This window comes from Oryzias latipes, chromosome 3 (genome assembly GCF_002234675.1).
Source record: "Oryzias latipes chromosome 3, ASM223467v1".
Classification (NCBI taxonomy): domain Eukaryota; kingdom Metazoa; phylum Chordata; class Actinopteri; order Beloniformes; family Adrianichthyidae; genus Oryzias; species Oryzias latipes.
This window is the reverse complement of record NC_019861.2, coordinates 21,981,888-22,006,331: the sequence shown is the minus strand read 5'-3', so window position 1 is coordinate 22,006,331 and position 24,444 is coordinate 21,981,888. Positions and strand designations below refer to the sequence as shown.

The 24,444-nt window shown below is 39.2% G+C and overlaps 2 protein-coding genes and 1 long non-coding RNA gene across 4 annotated transcripts in view; 2 read left to right on the top strand and 1 right to left on the bottom strand.

Moving 5' to 3' along the window:
* Positions 1–8,953, top strand: part of LOC101169526 (fibulin-7) — a 13,621-nt gene extending 4,668 nt beyond the window's left edge. Inside the window, exons 2-8 of one of the 2 annotated variants that reach the window (XM_004067207.3) lie at positions 1,128–1,287; positions 1,361–1,531; positions 2,550–2,675; positions 5,695–5,874; positions 5,979–6,116; positions 8,111–8,246; positions 8,371–8,953. In XM_004067207.3, coding sequence (XP_004067255.1) covers positions 1,128–1,287; positions 1,361–1,531; positions 2,550–2,675; positions 5,695–5,874; positions 5,979–6,116; positions 8,111–8,246; positions 8,371–8,734 — 1,275 coding nt within the window. In that variant the 3' untranslated portion in view covers positions 8,735–8,953. The remainder of the gene's footprint in view (positions 1–1,127; positions 1,288–1,360; positions 1,532–2,549; positions 2,676–5,694; positions 5,875–5,978; positions 6,117–8,110; positions 8,247–8,370) is intronic. The other variant, XM_011491703.2, reaches the window with a different exon arrangement.
* LOC110017690 lies at positions 8,441–12,823 on the bottom strand. Its single transcript, XR_002293171.1, has 3 exons — positions 12,739–12,823; positions 9,057–9,383; positions 8,441–8,633 (listed from the first exon to the last, which is right to left on the bottom strand). It is a non-coding gene; the product is annotated as an uncharacterized LOC110017690 (long non-coding RNA).
* Positions 12,803–24,444, top strand: kif7 (kinesin family member 7). The gene is made up of 20 exons (XM_004067339.4): positions 12,803–12,877; positions 14,945–15,336; positions 15,418–15,615; positions 15,722–16,121; positions 16,209–16,556; positions 17,504–17,696; positions 17,783–17,938; positions 18,059–18,217; positions 19,260–19,396; positions 19,484–19,605; positions 19,723–19,863; positions 19,937–20,142; positions 20,346–20,543; positions 20,942–21,067; positions 21,245–21,421; positions 21,490–21,705; positions 21,795–22,001; positions 22,993–23,191; positions 23,312–23,473; positions 23,676–24,444. Exons 2-20 carry the CDS (start codon positions 15,006–15,008, stop codon positions 24,062–24,064), a joined length of 4,065 nt encoding a protein of 1,354 aa, XP_004067387.1. The 5' UTR covers positions 12,803–12,877; positions 14,945–15,005; the 3' UTR covers positions 24,065–24,444.

Genomic DNA, 24,444 nt, shown 5'->3' with positions numbered 1-24,444 from the left:
ATCACTGAGAAACATCAGGAAAAGAAGCTGTGGAACCTTACAAGTCTTCTTTATCTCAGAAACAGAACTCTAATCAAGATTCCAGTTGCCTGAAGGCCCCACATAGGTCCCACACAGCCACATAATTCCATACGAAGACAGATTCTCTGTTGCATCAATAAACATCCTTTAGTGTAAGACGTACAGAGGATCCCCAGATCAACATCTAAGTAATGATGTTTACTGAGAGTGGTGAGGCTTTAGTACAGACTGAACTGAAGGGCTGCACAGCAAAGAAGACACTGCTCTAAAATCATCACCAAAATCCACAATGTGGTTTGCAGCTGCTCACTTCTGGAGACATGTAACTAAGTTTAAACAGCTTGGGCATACAGTATTTATCATCATTATGGTTTAGGACAGGAAAAGCTGAAACACCGTAAAAAATATGAAACATGCTAGCAGGGACAAAAAATGACTACAGGAGGAACACATGTTAAGAAAATTATATGCATCAAAAATAAGTGAATTACACCAAAAACTACAATAATACAAGTAATCCTGAACAAGCCAGCAGAGGCATTTTGGTAAAACTTTATGATGAGTCTTTTTTTTTTAAGTTAAAAAATTGCTTTAGATTTGACTGTTGCTTCATGGCAGGTTTATTTCGTGGGACTTAGTATGGTTGATAGAAAACATGCAGGGGTCATTTAAGAAGGGAAATCTAAGATATTAAAAAGTCACTCTTTTTAATTGAGTTTATAAACACACTGACGCGTTAGAAGGACTTGCAATTATCATAATTAGGCGGGTTTATTGGCTTTCAGCCATGTGGTCTCAGTTTTGGAGAGTTTCTGTGCTCAAATAATTATGTTTAGCTTTCTATAGCCTGAGGGAAGCTACATTACTCTGTGCTCTGTAATTTTCCAACCCTGGACAGTTTAACAGAGGTCCTCAACATTTGGCAACAACTATCATAACTGCTGTATTTACAAACATCCTACAGATTTTGCTTTTATTATATATTTTGAAACTTTTTAGCGGAGTCGCTCTAGTGTGTCTGTTTTGATAGAACTTACGTTGATGTGGCAAATAAATGAGAAGAAATAGTCATATGTTACAATATTTTCATTTCTGTTTTACTCTAGGACTGTCCCAGCAGAAATGAAATACAAGGTTCTCTGAGGCAGGTCCAGAAGCTTCTGTCAGCTCATGAAGCGTCCTACATGCAAAGTCTACGGAACTTAAAGAAGAAAATTAGCGCGCTGCAGAGCAGTGCAGGGAAGCAGACTTCTAAAACCATAAACAGTAAGTGGATCACCTTAAAAGACTGTTTATTTCAAGGTGTCATTAACCTTGGGTTGTTTTTATTTTTGATCAGGTACATGCCCAAAGCTGGATGCACTCATCAATGGGAGAAAACTTGGCAAGTCCCATCTTGTTGGTCATGAGGTTTACTTTCTGTGCGACCCTGGTTATGAGCTTGTGGGATCAGAGACGAGAGTTTGTCAGGAAACCCTGACCTGGAGCGGCCAGCAGCCCATCTGCCAAGGTGAAAAGACCAGTCCTCATCCTGCTTCACACTTCTTCTGTGCAACCAAATGTTTCCCTCTTTTCCCTGAGTAACTTGTTAGTCTTTTCATTAAATATCACTCTTGCCACACTACTTGAAGACCCACTCCAATGAAAATTGTGCTTTTGGCATTTTTAACATGTTGTTGTAGGACTTTTCTCTTGATGGAGGAAATATATAAAGAAAATTAGAAATCAAAATGGTGTTTCTGATTATTTTTTATTTAAATCGTAGTAAATCAGGAGCAGTGGAAAAAATATCACTTGAAAAGCATGTAGGAAAATCACAGGCAGCAAGCTCCCTGCTATGCTCCATTTCAATGTATCCACTTGTGGACAAATAGATCCATGTACGTCTTCATTTACATCATCTGAGCTGGCATCTGGCTCAAAACTGTAAAGCTGGATGGCTGTGATATTACTCACCATTTTTGTTGCTCCCATTAAGTTATGTTAGGATTGTGAGGGGCTGTAAGCTAGCGGGAGAAAGTGTAAACAAAGGGATGACAGAAACTGAGCGCAGAACTGCGTTTCTGCCTACAATTCGGAGGAAGAATTTTCGATTAACTACTGTTGCTCAGCAGAAACTATGTCCTAGAAAATGACAGTTTTTTTTTTTTTTTAATTTTGGCTAAAAGCAGCATAATCATAAATAAAAGACAACTATGAATACTTCAAAAATAGATCAAAAGATGGTTGGAGTGGGTCTTAAAAACGTTAACCAAAATTCAAGTATATTCCAACGTTTGTGTACTTTAGCTGTAATCCAGAGATTTTTCTGGTTTCTTGATTTTATTCACCTAAGATAACAACTGAAGAGCTGTGTGACAAATGCACTCATCCCATTTTATTATTTACCAAATCACTTCTGTTAGAAATATGTTTTTTAGGACTTTATCAACTCAATGCTTTAAGCACCAAGTTCCTAGGTTGTGTAACACAGCAGATCTAAAGAAGTTCAAAGACGGTGCAAACTCTTCTCTGTCTGCTTCCTCCAGACATCAATGAGTGTGCGTCCTCTCCCTGCCTGAATGCTGGCACATGTGTGGATGAGGTAAACCAGTTTTCTTGTGTCTGTGCCAAAGGCTGGACTGGAGCTACCTGTCAAAGCCCCGTGCCAACCTGTGAGTAGAGCAAAGAGTATCAGATTCAGACCACAGCTTAGGCTGGATGTGGAATTTTACTAACAACAGTAACACTTTTGATACTTTGTTCTAAATTAAAATTTTAAAAAGTAAATAATTACAGCATCTATATAAAAAAAACAAGAGATTCAAACACTTTTTTTTATAGGCAGCTATCCAAATCCCTTCTGCCTGCTGAACGAGATTATAGTAGCCAATGCTTTAGTTTGCCAATACAGGCCAGTGATAAATACCACAGAATGGGTTTAAGCCTGAAGCTCCAGAAGGCGCCGGCTGAGTGACAGCAAACTACTCCCTGGTGTACGGTCGGGTTAATCTCTGGAGCTAACTTTTTGTTTTTTTCCCCATTAAGAACCTCAGTGAAATCCCAAACCTAAAAGGTTAGAAACCATTTCAGAGGGAAGCAAACAGTCAGGCTTTCATAGCATTAACATTTTTTTAAACATTTCACAATTATTTGCCTGTTTTAGAGCTTTATCTGCAGTAAGAAAAGGTTAAATGTTAAATCACATCAGTGTTTATCGTATGATTACAGTTTAAGGGGGAATGAAAGCAAATAAGTACTATCTGAATTTCTGTGCGCTCAGTGTACTCTGGGGTTTGGCTCTTTATAATATCTCATTATCTTCTTCTAACCTAAATGACATTTCGTTTCCTTTTTTCAACATCATTATGGGAACATTGTTTGGGCAAAAATTTGCATTTTTCGATGGTTTGCATAAGTTCAAGACACACAGATGAATGGAAACAGGTGAATAAAATGCCTTCAGCTGTAACTGTCATCAGCAGAGACAAAAAACATCCACATAAATTTAAATTAGCAAGCAAATGTTCCCAGCTTAAAACATAATAAATTCAACTTAAGCACATGTTTACTTAAAGTCCCACTCTAATTTTCTTTTGATCTATTATAAAAGCGTTTCCATTGGTCTTTTAAATATGTACGACGGAGTATTAGGGCCACCAAAAAAAAAAAAAAAGTAAAATTACGAGATTTTATCTCGTAAATTTAGGAGATAAAAACTCGTAAATTTAGGAGAAAAAATTCGTAAATTTACAAGATTTTAAGTCGTAAATTTATGAGAAAAAACTCGTAAATTTAAAAGATTTTAAGTTGTAAATTTATGAGAAAAAAATTCGTAAATTTACGATATTAAGTGGAAGTGAGCATGCAGAGCAGCAGGTGAACGCCGCGCAGCAACAGAGCAGACCGACTAAACAGTTGAACAGGTGATCTGAATGAGCTTGAACGTTCCAAATATCTGGATGCTCATTTGTTTGATTTACAATTTATTAAAGTTTTATTTATTGATGGTTGGTTTGGAGGATCCCTGCAGCCCGATGAAGCCATCGGTGTCCATGCAGCTTTCCACTTCAATCCTTTCTTCCTCCACCAAAAACAAGATCTCTACGTCTGTGTGACGCTTCCGTTTGAGGAGGAGGATCACTTTTTTTGGCATTTTCAATGTTCTAATGCTAATATAATAGACTATTTTCATTCATCTTTGTTGTTTAATGATATAACGGGACGTTAACTTCCGCATTGGTGTTCGGATCTGATGACATGTTCATGACGCAAGGTGACAGATGAACTTCAGGGTTTGTGAATGAAAAGGAGAATAAAGTCTGCAGCGATCCTCTGCACCAAAACATGTTTCTGAGCTCCTTATTTTACATATGAAAGTCCGCTTTACTGACACTGAACCCCGGAAAGCCGCCTCTACTGACAATAATCTGATTTTGAGTCGCCAAAGGTTCAGAATCTCTTTGTTTTAAACCTATAATAATCCGGAAATAAAGCTTCACAAAAGGCTCCACATATTTCATCTTCAAGCTAGGCTCCGATAAACGGACAACTTCGGTGTTTTCTCCTTATTAATCTACGACTCGTAAATTTACGAGATAAAATGTCGTAAATTTACTTTTTTTTTTTGGTGGCCCTAAAACTCCGTCGTAAATATGACACTGCCATTTTTAGCCAAAATCCATAAACCTGTGTCGTTTTTCCAGGACATAGTTTCTGCAGAGCAGCAGAAGTTCATCAGAAATTCCCCTCTGAATTGTGGGCAGGACTGTTGGCACAGAAGAAGTCTCCCCTCATTTCCCATCATTCTTTTGTTTACACTCTCAACTACTTTACAGACCTTCACAGCCCCAAGCTAGCATTAGCGGTGTAACAAAAATGTTGAACAATATTGGAGCTATCCAGACGTACAGTTTTGAGCCAGATGCCAGTTCAGACGTAGAAATTGAGGGCGTACTTGGATCTATTTGTCTGCCAGTGGATGCATTAGTATGGAGCGGAGCAGGGAGCTTGGGTCCAGCTGATTGTTTCACCTACGTCACTACTACAGGCTTTTTCAAATGGCATTTTTTTTTATCTCCTCCTGATTCAGAGTGATTTAACCCTTGTGCTATCCTAGGCACTTTAACATTGGAACTTGGGTCATCTAGACCCACTAGACAGTGCGCTAAACCTTTTTTCTTCAATGATATGTGATCTTCACTGGTGTCCATGGAGCACATGAAATCCTCTTCACCTTTATCCACCTGTCTCATGCTAGGGATAAACATGATAAACATGTCAATGTAAGGATCGGGTCATCTGGACCCCATAGGATAGCACAAGGGTTAAATAAAGAAACACTCAGAAACACAGCTTACACATCTAATTTTTTTTTTATATATACACATCTCATCCATCATGACAAAAGTGCTACAAGAACATGTTAAAAACACTCAAAACATGTTTTTTTTGGAGTGAGTCTTTTAGGAATTAAATATTTCTGCTTTCTAATATATTGTCTAAAGTAAGTGAAACTCAGAGCTGAAAAATTTTGTCTCAAACATTTCTTTAAGTCCTCTGTTAACCTTATAGAGACTCTTTAAGTGTTTGAACATAGCAACATTGGCTCAATCTTTCCTGCAGCACAGCAATGATAGGAACATTTCTCTCCTCTGACCAAGTCATTTTTTCTCTTGTGTATTTCTGATTCAGTTCTCATCACCATAACAAACACTTCAGCCACTGCTGCTGCTGCTGCTGCGACTACTTTTCCAGCTGCCACCACCGGACCCTTTGTTCGTCCTTCACGTTGCACGACTGTGCAGGGGACCACTCACTGCACCTGCGAGCCGGGATACACCATCTCTGGCAGAGACAGCTACACCTGTGCTGGTATTCCTTCAGCATTACACCAAACCAGCCCCTATGCACATGTGACGATTACTACAATGTTTCTGTATGGAATATGAACTCGTTGTTTGTGCCATGCGTTTCAGATATTGATGAATGCGAGCTGTTCCATAATGGACAAGCTGGGAGATTGTGTTTGCATGCGTGTGTTAACACGCCTGGAGGGTATCGCTGCTCCTGTCCTGCTGGCTATGATGTGACCCGTGACGGACGCAGCTGTAAAGGTCCGTTCATTATTTTTGCTTTCATAAAGCCTGGTAGCAAAACTACTCCATGAGTAGAGCGGGTTACTAAAAAAGGCATATCCAACCAATGACATCATTGATGCTTGATGAGGTCCTGCCATGGTTGTAAAAACAATAGAAATCTCTTTATTGTTGTTTATTCATAGATAAGCTGTTGCTTCTCTGCTGCACAACAAACAGTATTCTGCAGTAAATTGATACTCAGATGTCAACAGGGAAACGGTTAAGATCTAACAAAAACAGGAATTAAGAAATAAAAAGAACACTAATCAAAATCATATATATATATATATATATATATATATAACATTTTTTTTTTTTTATGTTTTTGCTAAATACAGTGATCCCTCGCTATAACGCGGTTTACTTTTCACGGTTTCGCTACTTCACGGATTTGCATCGTGCATTGTGTTCTGCATTTTGATTGGCTGAAAAGTCACTCTGCTTCTTCCTGTGCGTCAATAACGTTGCAGTTTAATATGTACATTACGTACGTGCAAATCATCTTGCAATTTGGAGTTTCTCTAAAACCCATAGAAAAAAGAGCGACAACAACTGTCAATCACTATGTTCTTGTCCTGAACAAACACAGCTGCACCGCGGGCTTCAAAAGAAGAAAACACTGCAGAGCGGAGTCATGATGCAGCGGCTTAGTCTGTAGAGCAGTAAATACAGCTGAGTCACTATTTGTCTAATTGTACTTTGTGTGTTTTTCATAATTGTTTTTTAAATTTTCTCCCGTTTAATCCAATACTCGGGTGGCGGTGGGCGGGGCTAATCTCCGCGATTTGAAGCCTTCATATTGATGATTCAAATTATTATTTGACAGTACAGAAGTTATTTGTTGAAAAAAACGTTTCTAAAGTACTTTTATTTGTGAAACAAATGCTTGAGCCTGTAAAATGGTTTGTTCTTTCTTTTCAATGTATAAAGAGTATTTAATAGGATTATTATTGTAAAAAAAAAAATAGAGGTTTCTACTTCACGGATTTTGCCTATCACGGGTTCTTTTTGGAACGCAACCCCCGCGAAAAACAAGGGATTACTGTATTTCAAGCTTTTGATAGTTTTGCTAAAATTGTTCAAATCTTCTTTTAGGAAACTTCTAGTTACATTTTTAAATGACTCCTTTAGTTATTTCAGTTCAATTTCTTTTTTAATCACATTTATGTTTTTGTTACAATGATACCAGAATCACAAATGTCATTTCACACAGTAAAGAATCTTTGAATCCTTTAACCCTTACTTCTGGCTTTGATGTTTTTGGTTTTGTTGAATTTGGGACAAAAACTGCTTTTTAATGCATATTTTAGATTATAGCTTTTTTTTAGCATTTTTGTAAGTATTTTAATAATGGACTTCTATTAAACATAATATTAAACATAAGTCTATCAACAGGCAGTGTGGTTCAACAAAAAAAGAAAGTAAAGTAAATGCATTATAAACTTTATGAAAATGTATTTATCTTCTATTTCTTTTTATATGTTTATTCTGCAAATCTGTTGTCAGTGCTGACGTTAAATTTAGAAAATGGAAATTATTTATAAACAGTTGCCCTTTTTGTCTAAAATGAGTTGTGAAATGGTCGTTTTAAATGTGTATTTTCATGAAACATGTTTATAACAACCTAGTCTGAAACTTTTTAGTGGTCATGACTTAAGAACTGTTAGTTTTTTTTCTAAATCTTTTCAAAAGGCTAATTATTTATTTAAAATAAAATCACACCAAGTTTTTGCTTTGTTTTGCTGGCTTTCACTGTGGACAACAAAGTACACAATGTACGTATAGAAACACTTGAACTAAAATGACTCAACAATTAATTAGAAATCATCCTTCAAAAGGTTTTTACTTATCAGAAATATATGCATCGCAGGAAAAAAAAGGTGGAAGGACCAGTGTTTAAAAAAAAACAACTCTTTTTTACTGTATGTACATGTCCCAGATTTTGTTGTTTATGCTTCATTTTCTCTCAGATATTGACGAGTGCGCCACCAGGCAAAACAACTGCTCAAAAGACCAGATGTGCATAAACACATTTGGCGGATTCCAGTGTGTTCGCGTGGACTGTCCCAAAATCCGTAATGCTACTTATGTCAAGACGTCACCAATGTGAGTGGTTCATTTAACAGATTTTTTCCACCTATACGTTTCAATTGATTTCCTGTTCAAGCAGTAAGAAAATAAGCAGAACATTTCAGAGTTCACTCTTACTTGATCTGGATTATCTTTTCAGGCGCTGTGAACGCAACCCCTGCCCTGTGGAGAACAAAGCTTGTTCTCAAACCCCTAACTCCTTCTCCTACCATTACATGGCTGTGGTGTCCAACCTGTCGGCGCCTCGAGTCATGTTCAGAGTCTCAGCACTGCGCCAAATAGGTGACACCCTCCGCTTCTCTTTGCTGGGCGGAAAGCAAGCCCGTCGCCACTTCACCGTCCAGCGCTCCGACCGACTCACAGGTCAGCTGATGCTGGTGACCCCGGTGCAGGGTCCTGCCACTGTGGAGGCAGAAGTGGAGATGAGTGAGCTCGAGAGACGAGTCCAGGTTGGGAGATACATAACTAAAGTCACCCTGTTTGTTTCTCAATATGATTTCTAGAAAAAAAATGTAGAAAACTAAAGGGCTAAGCAGTAAAACAATGTGAAGAAAGGACCTGTCATAAGCTGAATGAGACAAAAAGAGCATAATGTATATTTTTGAAGGGCAATGTAATGTGGAAATATCCTCATAGAAGTTATATTCTATTTACATTCTTGTGTCAGTACTAATAAATGTAAACTTATATTTCCCCAATAAATATCGAGTAAAACAGTACAAGTGCGTCTCAGAGTCCACTGTCTGCTTGTCCTACTATCCTGCAGGAACAGTCTGACACTATTAAAAAGTTGTGTACTGCATGTGAACAGTGGTGTGCAAATACCTTGGTTCCTGCAGTACAGTACAACGCTGTTCTGCAGGGAGAAAGCTAAACGAGGTTGATGAAAAGGGCCTCTGTGCAACCAAATCTCTCGCATAACGTTCACCTCAGAAAAAGCAAAACAAGGAAACGGGGAAATCCACAGGCTATGCACAGCTAAAGTAAATTTTGTGTGGTCATTTTCCTGTGAGAAGAAATGTGTTTTCTTTGTGATGCACCAACTGTGAACTCCTTGGTCTCACAGGAGTGAAAAAATGCGCCATGAGCCAGTGCCCATGTGAGAAAGGCTGCAGTCTCACAGTAAAACACGAGGTCCAAAAACCAGACTTTCTGCAGAAATAAAGAAATGGAAAGGAAGTCACTGATTAGTGCAGGACAGTTGTTGAGTCAGTAAAATGCAGGCTGACTTAAAAGCTCATGTCTTCTTTATTACCACAAAACCACTAATTTTAATTATTCCTTTTAACTCTTGATGGATAAGTAATCTAAGTTTGATTAATGAGGCAATTACATGAATTGACAAAAGAATGATAGTAAAGCTGACCAAAAATTATTGATTAAGTGAATTCCTTTTCTGTTGCTCCTATTCCAAACCACAAAGAAAAAAGCCCTGTTAGCCATCCAGAGCAGAGTCTGCTTTCCATCTGTGTGGCTCATGCTTGGTAACTTCTATACATTAACACCAGCCTTACAAAACTCACTCACAGTTTGCTTAAACTCAATGCAATCTATTCTTCTATACTAGTCTTCTTGGTAGTCTGGGTTTAAGTGAGAGCATGAATAAGCATAAGATATTTGTTTTCAAGTGTTTAATGGAAACTAAACATATAACAAACCGCAGTGATAGCCAAATTGTTTCCTATTGCTGTATTAATCAGAAAAAGTGTGTGGGGGGTGGGGGTCAATGACTCATAAAATAGCTAAATATGGTACAACAGTGACCCCTGCTGGTGTGTTGGAAATATTACATCACATTAACTTTACACTACTCTTAGATTATGAAATGTGCAGTACAATAAACGCATCCTGAAAACACTACTTAGACATTTTTTTCTATTTTAGTTCTTTTAATCTCATAAAAGGGTCGACATCTCTGTTTTTAACAGTTTAAATAAATCATTTTTACTTTAAGCTTTTATCTAACATTTTTTGTTAACCCTTTTCTTAATCCATGTGCAGACACTCAAAAAGTACTTCAAGTATTTCGATAAACTATACGACCGTTCATTCACATCCAGAAATATGTCTAGAGTAAATAACATAGTTGCTAGATGTTGTAGTCTACCTGTTAGTTTGATTATGTGTTTGTGTGTTGGCTTACACATTTAATCTATTAATCCAAGTGTGTAAAGCTCTCACTAATTTAGCATTTTAAGGAAAGTTCTGTTACACAAGAAAGTACTATAACGAAGATGAATAAAACCCAAGAGATGCAAGAGTTTTATGTTCAAAATGCGTGATTAAAAAACCCAATAGCACAGAAAGATTCTAGCAAGTTTTTACTAAAACAATAAAAGGTAACAAGTAATACGACCACAAAATAATAAAAAATATAGTTTGGACACATTTAAAATTATCTTAAGGCAAAGAAAAATCGTGAGCTGTATAAGGACCTATAGTACAAGAAAGATGAAATATTTCTGCAAGGACAAAGTCAGAGGAGTCTCTACAAATATTTGTAAAAGTAATATATAAAAAAACAAATAAATAAATGGGTTAGAGCAAAAGTTTCAACTTTAGTAAAGAAATACATACGAGTGCGAGAATGACGATAATGCATAATCGACGTAATCGATTTGTATTCCTACGATTCAGCAGGTCAATCTGTTAATAATCAAACTGACCTATACCAATATAAACTTGTTTCTAAATGCAATAAAACAGTTACAATTGATATTGGAAAAGATTATTTGGATTGAGGCAGAGTTGGTTTATACGGAGCCCGTGTCCTGACATTAAGATATAAAAATATTTCTTGTTCCCACAGATTAATATCTTGTTCCCACAGGTTATTATGTCGTTCGCACGAAATACTATTCCGTTCCCACAAGATACTATTCCGTTCCCACAAGATACTATTCCATTCCCTCGAAATGATTAACTCGTGCGAACGCAATAATTATGACGTTCGAACGCAATAATTAATCCGTTCGAACGCAGTAATTATTCACGTCATAAGTCATTCACGCGGATATGCTCTCTGTACGCCGGCAAAACTAAGCCGCTTTCAGCTGTAACTTCCGTGTCTCTGTGACCCATATTCGTTCAAAAGAGGAACATGAAAAACAAAAATGATTACTTTAATACTGTCTCAATGAATATAAGAAAAATATCAAAAGATTTATGATAACTAGGCTGCTTTGTCATTCGATAGCTCCTGCTAGGCTACTACTAGCGCCGCCGCAGAGCTCTTTGATGTATGCCGGCATTTGGGCAAATATTCATTGAGACAGTATTAAAGTGATCATTTTTGTTTTTCATGTTCCTTTTTTGAACGAATATGGGTCACAGAGACACGGAAGTTACCGCTGAAAGCGGCTTAGTTTTGCCGGCGTACAGAGAGCATATCCGCGTGAATGACATGACGTGAATAATTATTGCGTTCGAACGGATTAATTATTTCGTTCGAACGACATAATTATTGCGTTCGCACGAGTTAATCATTTCGAGGGAACGGAATAGTATTTTGAGGGAACGCAATAGTATCTTGTGGGAACGGAATAGTATTTCGTGCGAACGAGATATTAATCTGTGGGAACAAGATATATTTTTATATCTTAACGTCAGGACACGGGCTCCGTAGGTTTATTTGACTGTATGTAAAAATGATCGAGTGCCGTCACAAGGACACATGTGATGACAGCAAAAATTCCAGTCAAATGTGTGAGAAAAAAAACAGAATTGTCCAAGAGACATGTGACCATGTGTAGTAGAATGTTTTAACAATGTTCCCTTTGGATTATTTTTGATGTGGAAAAAACAACATAGGGCTGAACCTATCAAATCAAAATGTGAATGGATTTACCATTAATTTTAGTTTACTTGTTTGTTTGTACACAAATTTAATTCATACTTGAAATACAAGGACTGTGGAAAACTATGGGGTTCCGCTTCTGCCAAAAATATGTTTTTGTGTCCACTGTCTATGTCTTTTTTCCATTGTGTATGTCTACCGAAAACGTTTATTGAACATTGGTTCATGTCTATATATTACTAAGCAATATTTTCTGCAGAATGCATCTTTACCTTGTATTTGCTTTGTTATGTTTCATTTGCTTTACATTTAAAACTTTACATTTGTTCTTGTCGTTGATTGGTCTCGTCTCCCAACGCGAAGCAAGCTGAAACATCCCAAGGCAAATCCAGAGTAATCATCAAAGAAGCATGGGCACGCAGAGGATATTGCTTAGTACATAGACATTAACAACAATAAACTTGCTCAGAAGACATAGACAATGGACCAAAGTCATAGATAGTGAACACAAAAACATGTTTTTGGCACAAAACGGAACCTCATATAAAACAATCTGGTGAAACTGCAGAGAGGGTGACGCACCAGATGATTTCCATAACCTGTGGCGACTAATAAGGTCCTGTCAATCAAACAACTCTCAATTCGGTTTTTTATTTTCCTCTTCAATCATCAATGGATGCAGATAACATTTTAAAGCAGCGTGTTACTCACGTTTCTAACTATATAGACCACTCCAGCCCCCAGGAAACGGACTTTTCAAACTCCTCCCCCACATCCTATTCTCCAGTAAGAAGGAAAAAAAAGGAATACTTTCAACGCAGGGATCATGATTAACTTCACCCGCAGTCATGTAAGTCTTGTTAGAGGTCAGGAGAAGTCGCCAAATTGATGCACGCGGCGTACCGTTACTCTTCTTTACTAACATAAAAACACAAAAAACTAACTATTGTGAGTCCACCGTGTCTCATCCTCTTATATTGTTTTCAGACGCGGCTAACTTTAGCTTAGCTACAGTCCGAAGCACAAGTATCAATTAAAAAAAAGGGGATTCTGGGAAGTTGCTTTTACACGACAGGAAAAACTGTGCTTTCGCTGCTTAAAGAACCGTTTGCTCTCAAAGTTAGGTTTTCTCGCGTGAACTTAAAAAACCTTAACTCCAGCGAGCTAACACTGCCCCCGCTAAGTTTATCCAGCTCGAGCCCGAGTCTGCGCAGTCACCGCCCGCGGTTCCGATGATGAGGACTCGGTCCAATTCCACCCAGAAAGTAAATGTTTGACGTATTATGACAATTTTTGATGTACTCAACACCTTACGGAGTCCGGGCTTACCTGGAGCAAAACCCCACAGCATCCTGCCCGAACCGTTAACATGTGAAGCGCGTCTCTTTTGCTGTGTTGTATCCACATAATCATGACATATCAGTGTTTTGCTCCTCCAGTAAATCAGGATTTGGGTTTAATCAAGTTGCCTACTTGCAACTGATATTTAGAAAATATATTTTAATAAGTTCAGTTTTATTGCAATCATGTTTAAATTATATGATGTCAGATATTAATATTGGATAATAATGCATGGGGTCGTGAACCTTTAACGCTAAAAGAGCCATCTGGACCCGTCTCTCACTGACCCTAAAAAGCCTCACCTCAACGTTGAGATATTAGATAAATGCACTTTATTTGTGTTTTTGTGGTCATTTATTTACAAAACGTAGGTATAAAATATTTATAATTATTGAATTATAACAGTGGTAAGTTTATATATAGTTAATCATTTAACTTCCTTTACTTTTGACAGCAGCAAATACAATAAAAAAAAAAATACACGTTTGTGTCAAATGAGAAACTCCTGCTGAACTAAAAATGCAAGTGTGCCGAGTCAGTCTATCACTAGAACTTCATCCTTTTACTCTTTTTCACTATCGCTGATTTGACGATATGGTGAAGAATCCAAATGAAATAAAAACGTTATAAAAGTAATGCAGAAATGTTAAAAGAAACAACAATGAACCACAGAATTTTAACATTTTACTACAGTTGCCTGACATGTTAAAAATCTAAACATAAATGAGAAACCAAATTAACTAAAACAAAACAACCTAAACTAACCGTTTTTAATGTAAACCGTTTGCATTTTCTTCAAAACAAAAAACACAGTTGGAGGGTTAAAAGAGGCTTCCTGATCTATTGGTTTCTCATGCTTCAATTTATGAAAGTGAAAAAAATTAAATGAGGTCTTAAGTAACACACCTTAATCTGACAGCGTATTTTAAAACCTACTAAATTTCTAGACATCCACTTACAAATGATCTTCTTAGCCTATGAATCAAAACCTGAAACAACCAATATATTCTACTTTTTAAATGTAAAACTTTTATAACAACTTACTTTAGACTATAAACTAAGTTTAGAGTATGATATATGTTATAATTTTGCTGTGTTATTTAACTTGGGATAAATCAATCTTAGACATTGGTTTGCATACTGTCTAACTTTGAAAATGATTACTAATCTGAAAATATTAACAATTCATTTATCATGAAAAAAAATAGCTGTTTGAATTAAATACCAATCCTAGAACCGCTTCCATCACCCCCGCGAAGGGGGGTCTAAGGGCAGGGATGCCAGTTTAGTTAGTCTGTTTAGTTAAAGTTTTAGCATTATACTATTGAATTCTACGCATTTATGATCCTTTTTGATTGTATGTTTACCTTACAATTACCGGTATGAGGCCCATTGAGACGACTGTTGTTGTGAATTTGGGCTATATAAATAAAGTTGAATTGAATGTCTTTTAAACTGCCTTTGCTGAATAATATCCTTTATTTCTGTGTTCTTAAATTATTTTTTATCATTCGAGAACACAGTTTAAACTTGGAGACGCAATGAACTTCATTGAATTATCCTTTATTTCTTCTAGTGACCCACAGATGATCACCACATAACTGTGTTGCACAGAGAACCGGACCAGTGAACATAAAATGTCTCCTAAAGTGCCTGGCGGTCAAGGCAGGTTGGACTACTCTGCAGTCCAGGTGGCTGTTCGAGTGCGTCCCCTGCTGCCCAAAGAACTCCTGCACTGCCACGAGAGCTGCATCACCGTGGACCCTGACCTGCGGCGGGTCACTCTGGGCCACGACCGGCACTTTGTCTGTGACTTCTTGTTTGAAGAAACTGCCTGTCAGGAGGACGTTTATTCTGCGTCCGTCCAGCCGCTCATCGACGCCTTCTTCCAAGGCTTTAATGCCACCGTCTTTGCCTATGGACAGACTGGTTCTGGCAAGACGTACACCATTGGAGAAGCAAATATTAGTAAGTTATTTGGTTTCATTTTTAAGTTCAGAAGAAGCAAGAGAGCATCAATATTGTACTTCTTTAAAACTTTATATTTAGGTTCCTTCAGGGATGAGGAGCAAGGGATCATTCCCAGAGCTGTTGCAGATGTTTTTAAGCTGCTGGATGAAAACGACCTCACAGACTTCTCTGTGCGAGTCTCCTATTTGGAGATTTATAAAGAGGAATTTAAAGATTTACTGGAAATTGAGACTGCCAGTAAGGATATCCTCATCCGAGAAGATAAAGGCAACATTGGTATGGAAGAACGCATGCTGTCTTTAATGTGTAATGAGGCATATTTGTGCCATTTTATTCTGTCAATCATTTTGTGTGTTTGTCATTTTTTAAATTTGGACTTTAGTTCTGTGCGGTGTAAAGGAGTGTGAGGTGGAAGCTCTGGATGAGGTGCTTAGTTTTCTTGAGTCAGGAAACACAGCCAGACACACCGGAGCGACACAAATGAATCCCAACTCCAGCCGGTCACACACTATTTTCACGTTGTACTTGGATCAGCGCCGTGGAAGCTCGCGCCCTAATGGGACCACTGCAAGCTCTGGACCACAAATGTTATCTTCCAAGTTCCATTTTGTCGACTTAGCAGGGTCTGAGCGCATCTTAAGGACAGGTAACACTGGAGAGAGACTGAAGGAGAGCATTCAAATTAACAGTGGACTTCTGGCTTTGGGAAACGTTATCGGGGCACTGGGAGACCCAAAGAGGAAAGGTTCCCATATACCATACAGGGATTCTAAAATCACAAGGTGAGTACCTGTAAGGCAGTCACTTGTGCAGATTACAAATTTTTGTTTCCTTTCAATGAAAAACATCTTCCATCTTTGTTTTACTAGGATACTTAAAGACTCTTTGGGAGGAAACTCAAACACTCTAATGATCGCCTGCATCAGCCCGTCTTCCTCGGACTTCGATGAAAGTCTGAATACCCTAAATTATGCGATGAGGGCCAGGAACATTCAGAACCGAGTGACAGTCAACTGCAAGCGAGAGCTGGATCGCGTGGAGGGGCTTGAGCAGCAGATCAAGGCTCTTCGTAGAGCCCTGGAAAACCGTCAGCGCTCAGAGACCCGGATCATAGCTCACGCTGATCCAAACAAGAGACCTCGATTTGGAGAGGGGGAGATGAGCAGGCTGCAGGCGCAGAGCGCCCACTACAGGACATGCACTGACACCGCATACAGGTTGTGTTGTGCTCACTGACTTTGTTTAACAATATTTTTGAACAATAGCTGAAAGTACTGCATGTTTTCTTAATGCACTAGTGGTGCTGGTCTCTGTCTAAAGCATTGAAGGTCACATTTACTAATGAGCTCATGCTAGAAAAAGTGGTTTCCTCATAGTCTTTGCACAAGATGGGTACAGAAAAAACAAACTATGGTTTTAAATATTCCGTTTATTTTTATCAAAAGTAGATGTAAATGTTAGAAATGCCAAAAATAACTGTTGCTGATATTGCAGTTTTTCTAAAAATCCTCCATGATGCCAAAACTAGCAATGAAGTTACATTACTAATACAAGTAAAGTAAAATATTGTAGGGTTAAAGTCCCACTCCAATCACCTTTTGATCTATTTTAAAAGCATTTCCGGTGGTCTTTTAACTATGATTATACTGTTTTAGGCAAAAGCAAATAAATCATTGTTGTTTTTTTAGGACATAGTTTCTGCAAAGCAGCAGGAGTTCATTACAAATTTGCATCTTGATGTGTGGGCGGGACCATTGGCACAGAGCAACCCCGCCCCTTGCCCCTCCCCATTGCAGAGAAGAACAGGGAGCTTGTGGCCCACCCAGCGTATTTTCTACATCATAAATATGAACAGTATCTTTTCGTCTGCTTCTGATTCACAACGATTTGAATAAAGAAACACTCAGAAATTCAATTTTAAACATAATTTTCTTTATCCATGCCCTCCATCATAAGATAAATACCACAAGCATATTTGAAGAACAGCAGAAACACAAATTTCTTTGGAGTGGGTCTTTAAGCTCTTTGTTTCATGTCCTCTCTAATTACAGGCTTAACCTTTCTTCGTGAAGTATAAACACAGACAGAAATGATCGACACATTTAGTCGTTCTTGTGCCTATAGTGATAAAATGCCGCTTCAGTGGTTTTCTGTGCTGTTACAGGTTACTGCGGGAGTTACAGAGTGAAGGCGCTCTGACTGCAGAACAGAGTCTGAGAGTGAAGGAGTGGCTGTGCTCCGTAGAGGAGGAACGGAGCGGCCTCACCACAGCCTCTGGACCAGACAGCGGCATCGAGAACAGCTACACAGAGGAAAGTGTTGCTCTGCGGAGAAGCAGGCCTTCCATTAAGAATCAGGTTTGCCTCTGAGACATAAGCTTTAAGCATTCTGGTGAAGACTTGGTATCAACGTTTTGTTAACAAACTGTTGATTTCCGTCCAAGGACACGGAGGCTGTGGAGGGGAGGTTCACCCATCTGAATGAAAGTGAAAAAGAAGACACTCTTGCTCATCTTCAGACGGAAATTCAACGGCTGGAGAAAGAAAATACAGACTTTTTAGCAGCTCTGGAGGATGCAATGGAACAATACAAGCAGCAGGTTGCACATTTGTGTTGTCACCACAAAGTTAATTAAATCTATCTGCAGCTTTTTCATTTATGTAGATTCTTCACGGTAGTTGCTATCCCAGATTGCTGATGATGTAACTTTCTGTGTCAGAGTGACAAGCTGCAGGAGCAACAGGACCTGATAGCAGCTCTACAGTGTCAGCTCTCTTCTCTTGGACTGATGGGACTTGGCTTAAACTTGAGGCTGCGGCCACACACTGCGCCGATGGGCTCCATGCTGCATGGTCAGAATGGAGGCACGTATAGACAGGTAAGCACCCACCAGAGTATTTTAAAGACCCACTCCTATCCTTTTTTGATCCATTTAAAAGCATTTTAAATATTAATTATATTAATTATATTAATTCGCCTTTTGAGGTGTGGGCAGGAGCATTGGCGCGGAGCAACCCTGTCCCCCACTTTCTCTCCTTGTTGCAGAGCAGAGAAGTCCACCCATTTTTAAAAAAAAAATTCATCTGCTCCTGTTTCACAAAAATTTGAATAAAGACATATTCAATCCAATTTTTAGCTTAATTTTCTTTAAATATGCCCTTCAGTATGAGACAAATGTCACAGAACATGTTAGTAACCCCAAAAACATGATTTTCATCAGAGTGGATCTTTAAAATCCTTTTAATCTGATAGAAATTAGAAACATCTGTCTCAATGCCTCTGCTTCATTGGAAATGTTCCCTTCCAGATTTAGGATGAGGCTCCATCACACCGTCAGCAATGATCTTTGCAGAAACGTGTTGAGTTGGACGAGGGAGAGCATTTATAACAAAGCACTTTGAGATTTTTACCATTAACCCTTACACTTTTAGTCAAAAGAAGCTTTGAAAACAAGCCTGGTTGTAAAAAAAAAAAAAATTATATAAAATTTCAGCAAATCTCCACAGAAAATGTAGCTCATTTTTTTTTTCATTTTCTATTTTATCTCTGAATTCAGACTGAAAGCTTTGTTGCAGGAGGAAATCGCCTGTGATCCGTTTGTACTGAGAAAGGCTTAGAGGAAAGAGTAACATGCTTTTATCGTCTTCATCCTTTAAATTCCTTCATGAAACAACGCAGAATTGAACAACAGGGAAGCTCTGGGTTTAATGAGCCTGTCCGTCACCTCTGCATTGTCAGGATGGCACTGTAGGGATAGAAAATTGTAATATTTTTTTCACAGGCACCAAGAAAATGTGGGGCAAACACATTTCAAAAGAGGCTTGCTGCCAAATTTAAAGACACATTTAAAAAAGGTTTTATTGCACTGTGTGCTGCAAATTCTTTATCTGATGATTGATTCTTTGTTTGTGGGATAACAGGGCAGTCCAGTGGATCTCTCTGGGTATGCAACCTGTTCCAATGGAAAATATTTTGGGGACCAAGATGTCTCAGAAGTTGCAGAGATGATGCACTGTGCAGAAAAAGAGGGCAATCATTCTGACCATGATAGATGCAGGTATCTTGCAGAGAAGATTATAAGATCTCTACCCAATGCTTGCACATGCTCCATGCTGCAAACCGTTTGCATTTGGTGCCGTTTCAGACAGATGAACCTGACGTGGACTAAACGGGACATGCTGTCAGGAGGCAGCGTGGCTGTGGATAAAGGCCTAACATCTCAGCTGCCAGACCACGAAACACACCCATGTCTAACCAGAAAAGCCTGTAGGTCGCAGTTTCACTAGCTTTTTATTTAGAATGGAATTCATTTGAAAAATGATGGTGTGTTTCGCTTCAAAGCTCTGTCGCTGCCTAACTGTGCTGTTTCACATCTGTGTGTAGCCAACTCCAGTGCAGGGGACAGTCTGAAAAGTTTTGAAAGCATTTCCGAATGGGGACTTCTCCAGGCACAGCAGAAGATCAGGGAGCTGTCTGTCACCATCCGCATGAAGGAGGAACTCATCAAAGAGCTGATTAAAACCGGTAATGATAAAGAAGCAACACTTTTCCAGAAATACTATTGCTTATCTGTGAGTGACACTTGTCTTTTGTAAAGGAAAAGACGCTCAGGCCTTGAATAAGCAGTACAGCCATAAGATCACAGCTCTGGAGAGTGAAGCTGTCCAGGCCCGACAGGAGCTGCTGGAGGCGCAGAGGCAGCTGCAGGACCTGGAGAAACAAGAGAGAGAGATCAGTGCAACAGACAAAACCAGAGCGCAGGAGTGTCGCAGGAAGATCGCCGCAGCTCAAAGCAAAGTCCAGGTTTGATGTCACTATTCATTTTTATTCACAAAGCTGTTCAAATGAACAAACTTAGTCAAATTCAATGGCATGTTGATAAAATGGGGTGATTTTCTTTTTCTACCTAATCACCATAACCAGAACACGCTTTATGGTTTCTTTAATGTGGATCATAACTTTTTAGATTGTTTGCGTGAAAGACTGCATTTGGGGTCAAATATCAGGTTCTGAGTCAGCGTCAGAGGGATACTGCTCGTCTGGCTAACCTCCCTGTTCAAAGCGAGCGCCGCGTGCTGGAGCTGGAGAGGAGTGTGCAGTCCATGAAGCAGCAGCAGGAGCAGCTGCAGAAGCGATTGCGGGAGGAAAGTCAGCAGAAGAGACGTCTGGAGACAGAAATGCAAAGAAGAACTCACAGAGTCAAGGTAAGCTCAAACAACGTCTCTTTCAGTTTCTGCTTGCATCATGAAATGCTTTGCATCATAACTTTTTGGGCTCGCTGTTTGTTCAGGATCCTCCTTTTTTAACTAATATTCAGGCTTAAAAGTCTTTGAGTTGTGTTTAATCAATGCTGCAGAAACCTTTATGCACTTCAGTAACATGTTAACGTAAAGATTTGATAGACAAAAGTCAGAACATGGACAATTTAGGCAGCCAAAAATGTCTTTTTTTATCTTTGATGTGACCTTAAATATTTGTAATACTTTGACATTTTACATTAAAGAGCTAATCTCTGTAAAACTAATAAAAAAAGAAGATAAGATGCATTGCTTTGCTCTGAACCATAACCTGCGCTTATCTTCTCTCTATTTCACTCTTTAAGGAACTGGAGATAAAAAATGAGCAGCAGCAGAAGATCCTGAGGATAAAGACTGAGGAGATCGCTGCCTTCCAGAGGCAAAGGCGCAGTGGAAGCAATGGCTCTGTTATTTCATTAGAAGAGCAACAGGTTTGATGAGAACTGATCCTAAATACGTTTTTTATGATGCTCTTTATTCATGCACCTTGAGTTTGAGAAGTCACATTCAGTTTGACTATTTTTATTTTGTTTTTGCAAAAATCTTTACAGGCTAATCAGCATTGTATTTCACCTGATAAATGTCTGTGTCTTGACATTTGCTCTTAGAAAATTGAAGAGCAAAAACGCTGGCTGGATGAGGAAATGGAGCGCGTTCTCGAGCAGAGGAGAGGACTGGAAGATCTGGAAGGGGAGCTGACCAAACGAGAGGAGATCCTGGCCAAGAAGGAGGCTCTGCTGCAAGAACGCAGCGGGCTGGAGACCAAGAGGCTCCTCTCCAGTCAGGTAATAATCCATGCTAGCAAGTCAGTGAGCCACAAATCGGCAACAGTTGATCATTATTTATTGTCCAGGCTCTCAGTAAAGATCTGGTGACGCTTACTGGACGCATTGAGTCTCTCGAGCGAGAGCTGAGTGAGAGAAATGGCCTCCTTCGCAGTGGCAGCGCTCAAGACTCCCAACAGATTCGCCAAGAGATCTCCAACCTGCGTCAGGAGAAAGACTCGCTGCTTAAGCAAAGAGTTGAGCTGGACGATAAACTGCGGCAGGGTAACCTGCTCTCACCTGAGGTCAGAACGGTGATTTTGTTCAGTGACGTAGCTGAAAATATGGGATTTCAAATCATCTCGAGACATTTATTTCAATACGGTGTCCGCAGGAGGAGAGAACCCTTTTCCAGCTGGATGAAGCTATCGAGGCTCTCGACGCGGCGATTGAATACAAAAATGAAGCCATCACTCAGAGGCAGAGACAGCTGCGTGCTTCTGCCAGCATGCTCTCACAGTGGGAGATGAACCTGATGGCTAAGCTCAGCTACCTGTCTGCTTCTGAGACCAGAGCCCTGCTGTGCAAGTACTTTGACAAGGTGCTTTGTCTCTTTGAAACCTTATTGGATCTTGTTATCAGTGCTGTGTGGCGGTTCACATTGTGCTCTCGCAGCAGGGAAGTCCTGGGTCAGATCCTGGTTTGCATGGGATTCTTTTTTTCTGGGCACTTTGGCTTTCTCTCACAGCAGTGACATCACATGCACTGCAGTCCTAAACCATCATTTAAAGAGCTATTGTCCATTCAAAATAAAGCTGCTTGAGACAACAGCACAGATTCAAATACTGATCATCACAAAGCTTTCTATAGCCTTAACGGCTACATACAATGACACACATTGTTGCACATGTGCCAATAATCACTATAATACTGCTTGAAATTCTAACAAAGCTGACATTTTAATGGCGTGCCTTCAAAGTTTAAAAAAGGATTTTAGTTTGGAGAAAGGGGGTGTGAATACAAGACATTAATTGGCTTTAATTTCTAACATACTACTAAAACAAATTTTGATTGTTTACAACCTAAAATTTCCTCTTTATATGTAATAAAAATAGAAAAATTTACTCTGAAAAATGTTTTATTTACTGCTGCTACAACAGTTTGCTCGGAAAAGCTAGAAAGTTTAAGAAGTCTGAAATTTTGACAGAGAAGACTTGTTAAAAAACAGTTTAATTTTCTCTTTTATGGTCAGATTTAATATACTGTACAAACAAAAAGTACCTGTGAATCATGAATTAGTTAATATTTAAGTTTGTTTATTTATTTTTTGCTGGATTTGATTCCCTTTAATATGACATATCTGAGGGCGGATGTAGAGCCTTTAGGATTTTTGAAGTGCTGTGGTTTCCCAGATATAACTTTGCAAACTTCCGCTGTTGTTGCTTTTTTATAGGTCATATAATATCATTTCCGCTTTCACCGAGCCACACTTTTTTTCTGATTGCACTGTCATGAATTTGAGCATTTTACAGAGTCGGTGTCTGAGATTGATGTGAACATTTAGTAAATGTGCTGTGGTTGTGATCGTGGAGGTGGTGTCTCTGCGTGAGGAGGAGCGTAAGCTGCAGCTGGCCCTGGCTGAGCTGGAGATGCAGCTGGATGAGCAGCAGAGGTTGGTGCAGTGGCTGGAGAATGCTCTTGATCGTGCTCAGCTGGACACAGATCGGCGGCTCACACAGCAGCAGAAGGAGCATGAGAGGAGTGTCCAGCTCTTACTGCAGCAGTGTCGAGGTAAGAGGGCAGCCTTTTCCCAAAGTCACCTTTTTGGTTAATGTATTATGTGTCTCTCAATATGTTCGGAAAGGTATGTATCAGTATTGAAGCTGTTTGCATCTCCTGGTGTCCTGACAGAACAAATGGATGAGGGCTTGGCAGGACGACAGCGGCACTACGAGGGATGCATAAATAACATCAGCAAGGAGCTCAGTCAGTACAAAGCAGCCAATCTGGAACTGAGCTGCAAACTAAGAGAGCTCTGTGGATCAACCAGCCAGCCTAAAGAACACCATAAAGGTCAGGTTATTTTCCTAAGAGATTTATGTCCTTCATCTTAATGCCCTTAAGCAAAAAATAATATCAAAAAGGGATTTATCTACAGTGACACTGCTTGTTGTCTGACTAGTTTTATCTATTTATTTTTTGTTAGTATTTTTCAGGCTTGATGTCATGAATCTGTCAGTTAGAAGTAATGCATTCTGGCTTCTCTGTCTTGCAGTCTTGCTGTCTGATGGTAAACCCAATAATACTGGCAGCCTGGAAAAGTTAAGCCACCAGGACAGTCCTTCAGGCAGAGGGGCGGGGCAATCCGATCGACCTGTCCGGTCTCGGGATGAAATGAGGGAGCTGGTGAAGGCACCCCTTCCTTCCACATGGAGACGCTCCTCTCTCCCCACAGAGGAGCCTGCTGTCATGGAGGAGCTCCTACTGCAAGTGTCTGGGGAAGTTCCTGTAAATCGTGTAGTTCAGCCTGGTTTGGGTTCCTGGGGGGGGCCGCTGTCTCTCCCTGTGGTTAAACCTCGCCGGGAGTTTCGGCGTTCCAGCCTCAACATTGGACCTTTGACTTCAAGCAATGCATTCATTGATGTACGGAAGAACCCTGTCTGAATGTAATGCTTTCACAGAGGCTTTTATTTTGTAGTCCATCATTATTTTGTTGTTTTTTTGTTTGTTTCTAAAACCTACAGATTTTTCTGCCAAGCACTTTTCTCCTTGTTTTTGTAAAGAGAAGTATATGGTCTGTCTTATAAATCATTCCTGTTGCTTAAATCATGTACAGTTTTTTTTTTGTTGTTGTTTTTGATGTTAAATCCTTTTTAGGTTGTTTATTCACGTATGTTGAAGCTATTACTTCTTTCATTTGGTGCATATTTCTCAGTTTTTCTCCCACAACTTGTCCTCACAGATTGAAGTATTATAGAGTACTGTTTCCAAAAATAATACTTTTATTCATAGCTGATTAGTTAAATAAAATCATATTTATTCTG

Bases quoted from the DNA above. Each gene is read 5' to 3' on its own strand.
- kif7 (XM_004067339.4), top strand. From the start codon at position 15,006: ATGTCTCCTAAAGTGCCTGGCGGTCAAGGCAGGTTGGACTACTCTGCA. The intron at 16,122-16,208 runs GTGAGTACCTGT...TTGTTTTACTAG, and splicing joins AGGGATTCTAAAATCACAAG to GATACTTAAAGACTCTTTGG. The intron at 20,143-20,345 runs GTTTGATGTCAC...GTCAAATATCAG, and splicing joins CAGCTCAAAGCAAAGTCCAG to GTTCTGAGTCAGCGTCAGAG.